Source organism: Nerophis ophidion, linkage group LG15 (genome assembly GCF_033978795.1).
Source record: "Nerophis ophidion isolate RoL-2023_Sa linkage group LG15, RoL_Noph_v1.0, whole genome shotgun sequence".
Lineage (NCBI taxonomy): Eukaryota > Metazoa > Chordata > Actinopteri > Syngnathiformes > Syngnathidae > Nerophis > Nerophis ophidion.
Genome location: NC_084625.1, coordinates 7,800,022 through 7,805,021, shown reverse-complemented (window position 1 = coordinate 7,805,021; position 5,000 = coordinate 7,800,022). Strand labels below are relative to the sequence as shown.

Below are 5,000 nucleotides of genomic sequence, written 5' to 3'. Positions count from 1 at the left end.
CCCTGACAGCCCCGCAAAAGAGGACATGTCCGGTGAAAAGAGGACGTATGGTCAGTCTATCCTAGCCTGATCGCTGCTAGCACCGGACATGTCCTCTTTTGCTAGCATGACCATACGCCCTCTTTTCACCGGACATATCCTCTTTTGCCGGGCTGTCAGGGTGGAGTTTCTTAAATGCCTCAAATGTCCGGCATATTGAGTATTGTTTACGCTACTTAATATGTCCGTGTGAAAACTCGTCTGATACACCTCCGCACCGAAACCCCCGTCACAACATAAGCAACAGAACAAATACCCAGAACCCCTTGCAGCACTAACTCGTCCGGGACGCTACAATATACTAGGGATGCACCGAAATGAAAATTTGTTCCCGAAGCCGAATAAAATTTAAACGCTTGGCCGAAGGCCGAATACCGAATACCGAATAATGAATGCAGTTTTTCACAATTTTTTTAATATTGCATAAATAGCCTAGAATAAATATTTAGACATGTTTTTCAAATAAAGTCATTTTTTTATTGAATATTGAAATTGTTTTAATATTCCAGTAGCCTTTGCTTTTCAAAAAAAGCACAAAGTTTTTCATTTATATTAGGCCTTAATACAAAACATGCATTCCAAAAAAAAATAAAGGGCATTAAAGTGGATAAACCCACAACAAATGAATTATTGTCCTTTTGGCAAAAGTCTGCTTAGCCACAATAGATATGCTAATAATGTAAACAGAAGGCTCAAGTAAATCTCAATTAAGTGTGTGCTTATAACCTCTTACAATTATACAGGTAGCCTACACAACAGGCTAATAATGTAAACAGAGGACCCACTAAATCTCAATAAGTGTGTGCTTGTAACCTCATACACTTATACAGGTAGCCTACACAACAGGCTAATAATGTAAACAGAGGCCCCACTAAATCTCAATAAGTGTGTGCTTGTAACCTCATACACTTATACAGGTACACAACATATCCCAATGTCACTGCACGTTGGTTGATTGCGTCACCGCGTCAAAAAATTGCGTCACACGCCACTATTCGGCCTTGTTTTTAACTCATACCACCGAAGGCCGAATGTGGCTTTTTTTGCCATATTCGGCCGAATATATTCGGTTACCGATTAATCGGTGCATCCCTACAATATACGCTACCCCCCCCCCCAACCCTTCATCTCCCGAATTCGGAGGTCTCAAGGTTGGCAAGTATGTAGTGAGTTGTAAGTCCAAGTATTACCTTCAGAAATGCAAATTCTGCTGGTTTCCTTAGAGATGTGCTGACAGAGACCATATAAAACCTTTCTTTTCTGCTGTTCACACACAAACACACACACACATAAAATAAGGAATTCTGGTGTGCCTTTCAGTGCGAAACAGACTGAGAGAAATCGTTGGCGCTTCCACCAACTGGAGGTATGGAACTATCACGAGACACAATGTCAAAGTCATCTCCACTCTGATGTTTTCATTTTGTGCAAATGAGCCTGTTTATGAGGGAATTGTCCGCCCAGATCCTTTTATTCTAAAGCTGTCTAAAACAGGGGTGTCATGGCTGCCATTAGAGGGCCGCTCATAATAGTAAATAATTCATGAATTTGTCTATGAATTTAAATATTTTACTTTTTTATTTAAGTAAAGAGTAAAATAAATATGTGGATTTTACCACTGTTTTTAAGAGAAAAAAACTGGCAGGTTAGTTGCCAGGTTTTTAATGTAAAATATATATTTGTTTTCATTATTATTTTTACAACGTATTACTGTGAATAGAAATACAGTACCTTGTACAGTAATTTATAATAATACAGTAGTTTTATTTTGGCAACTCAGCTGGCACGGTGGAAGAGGGGTTAGTGCGTCTGCCTCACAATACGAAGGTCTTGCAGTCCTGGGTTCAATCCCGGGCTCGGGATCTTTCTGTTTGTAGTTTGCATGTTCTCCCCGTGACTGCGTGGGTTCCCTCCGGGTACTCCGGCTTCCTCCCACCTCCAAAGACATGCACCTGGGGATAGGTTGATTGGCAACACTAAATGGTCCCTAGTGTGTGAATGTTGTCTGTCTATCTGTGTTGGCCCTGCGATGAGGTGGGGACTTGTCCAGGGTGTACCCCGCCTTCCGCCCATGTGCAGCTGAGATAGGCTCCTGCACCCCCCTGCCACCTCAAAAGGGACAAGCGGTAGATAATGGATGGATGCATTTGTCCCCAGGGCTCAAATATAAACACACTCATTATTGTGCTAACACAAATCGCTCATTTATTATTATATTAACAGAAAAGTTTTAGCTGGAACACCTCACACCCAGGCCCTGTGATAAGGTGGCGACTTATCCAAGGTGTACCCCGCCTTCCGCCCAAATGCAGCTAAGATAGGCTCCAACACCCAACGCGATCCCAAAAGAGACAAGCGGTAGAAAATGGATGGATGGATGGATGGATTACTGTGAATAGAAATACAATACCGCTGTTTAATTTTATTTTGGCAACTCAGCTGGCAGTTTTTTTTACCATAATGAAATGTGGTATCACAAAATCATCAAGTAAAAAAAAAAAAAAGAATTTTACTGAAAAAAAAACAAATATTGGTCTTTTTTTCCCCCCCAACTTACAGCAATATGCTGTAAAGAAAACTCCTTAAATTTTACAGTGAAATCTATTGGTGATTTTTATAGATGGATAACTTCTTCGAAATCATAAGCAAAGCAGATATTTTAAGTATTTATTTGGAATTTATTTGGACCAAAAAAGTTAGATAATATATAGTGTGTGAATGTGAGTGAATGTTGTCTGTCTATCTGTGTTGGCCCTGCGATGAGGTGGCGACTTGTCCAGGGTGTACCCTGCCTTCCGCCCGATTGTAGCTGAGATAGGCGCCAGCGCCCCCCGCGACCCCGAAAGGGAATAAGCGGTAGACAATGGATGGAATATTTGTTGCAATATTGGACACTATTTTTTCCCCTGTCAAACTAGGAAATAAACCCTAATAGCTTTTAATAAGAAAGCGGGGGGTGCCGGTGCTTATCTCAGCTGCATTCGGGCGGACTACACCCTGGACAAGTCCCCACCTCATCGCAGGGCCAACACAGATAGACAGACAACATTCACACACTAGGGACCATTTAGTGTTGCCAATCAACTTATCCCCAGGTGCATGTCTTTGGAAGTGGGAGGAAGCCGGAGTACCCGGAGGGAACCCACGCAGTCACGGGAAGAACATGCAAACTCCACACAGAAAGATCCCGAGCCCAAGATTGAACTAAATATACTTCTTAATTAAACTGTCATACATTTTAGCTACAAATGAAAACACGGAATCACAATTTTAGTCATAATTTTTTGCGCTGAATAATTTTCTGTGACTTCAGCTCCAGACTTCTTCTGTTTGATATTTTCATTACTGCCACAAGTGGTGGAAAAGTGTATTACAACTGAGTACTGCTTCAGCCCATACAGACCATCAATGGAATCGCTGATATTTAGAATCTTTTCCGTTGGACCAGTGTCATGTAAAAAGTAGACGCAGCTCATTAGCATTAAAGCTACAAACACACAAATGAGTGTGTTCCTAAGTAAAGCATGAGGTAACGGCGCCATCAGCTGGTGGCCGCTCAGAAGCGCTCTTTAACGTATTCCGCCATATGTGCAGCGACCACCAGCAGGCCATGGCGGAGCGGGTCTCGCTCTCCTCCATGTTGGCCAAGTCCCAAAGCGAGCTTCCCGCCAAACGCATGAAGGACAGCTTCCTGGAAGTCCACCTGCCTCTGGGCTCCGAGCCGCAGCTCAGAGAGAAGTACCTGACCTTCCACAACAGCGTCAGGTACGGCCGGAAGCTGCCAGCAAGTACTTTTTCATGAGTCCTGACATCTTCTCTCTCTCGTCTTCGCCAGGTTCGGACGCATACTGGAGGATTTGGACAGCTTAGCAGGTAGCGTTTTCTTGCACAAACCAGGCGCGATCAAGTTGGATGCTGACAAATGTCGTCGTCTTTTATTTTATTTTTTTCAGTGCTCATTTCCTACTCCCACACTTACAATCCAGCCCTGAAGAGGTCGCCCTTGTCTATTGTCACCGCCCTGGTGGACAAAATAGGTGAGAGTCCCTCCCACTCAAGTCTGCTTTACATCAGGAGTGCCCAAACTTTGTCCACTGAAGGCCACATACTGAAAAATTAAGGACGTGTCGGCCGTTTAGTATTTTAAATTATTTCTAAAGGCCCGTCAAATGTACACTGCAAATTGTTAGCCAGATTAAAAAAATTAATTTCTAGAAATGTCCCTCGTTTTAAGAGCTATTTACTCATTTTTAGTCATTGACTTTACATCATAACCTTCATTTTAGCATGAATAACTATATTCGGTCTATTTTAAATTTAAAAATGTAGAAAATAACTACCGTATTTTCCGGACTATAAGGCGCACTTAAAAAAAATAAATAAAAAAAAATCTTAAATTCTTGAGGGACGGCGTGGCGCAGTGGAAGAGTGGCCGTGCGCAACCCGAGGGTCCCTGGTTCAACTCCCAGCTAGTACCAACCTCGTCACATCCGTTGTGTCCTGAGCAAGACACTTCACCCTTGCTCCTGATAGTTGCTGGTTGGCGCCTTGCATGGCAGTTCCCTCCATCAGTGTGTGAATGTGTGTGTGAATGGGTAAATGTGGAAGTAGTGTCAAAGCACTTTGAGTACCTTGAAGGTAGAAAAGCGTTATACAAGTACAACCCATTTATCATTTATTTAAAACTCGACAGTGCGCCTATAGCCCGGTGCGCCTAATGTACGGAACAATTCTGCTTTTGCTCACTGACCTCGAAGCAATTTTATTTGGTACAAGGTGTAATAAGTGTGGACGACTCTTGCCGTCATCGTGTGGATTACATGGACCACCCAGGAAGGACATCTGGTTGAGCAGGTTCGACTCTTTTATTTTTTCAAATAAGAAATCTTCTGTGTCGATCAGGTCGCTTTTCAGCTCCTCCTCCGCTACTCGTGCCGGTCGGCTTTTCAGCTGCCGTTGTC

General features: G+C 42.9%; 1 protein-coding gene across 2 annotated transcripts in view; it reads left to right on the top strand.

Annotated features, from left to right (window-relative positions):
- The window catches only part of acot9.1 (acyl-CoA thioesterase 9, tandem duplicate 1), a 30,490-nt gene that overhangs the window by 5,067 nt on the left and 20,423 nt on the right, over positions 1–5,000 (top strand). For both annotated transcript variants that reach the window (XM_061921408.1, XM_061921407.1), the window contains 4 exons: positions 1,360–1,405; positions 3,634–3,804; positions 3,875–3,912; positions 3,993–4,076. In XM_061921408.1, the coding sequence (XP_061777392.1) occupies positions 1,360–1,405; positions 3,634–3,804; positions 3,875–3,912; positions 3,993–4,076 (339 nt within the window). The remainder of the gene's footprint in view (positions 1–1,359; positions 1,406–3,633; positions 3,805–3,874; positions 3,913–3,992; positions 4,077–5,000) is intronic.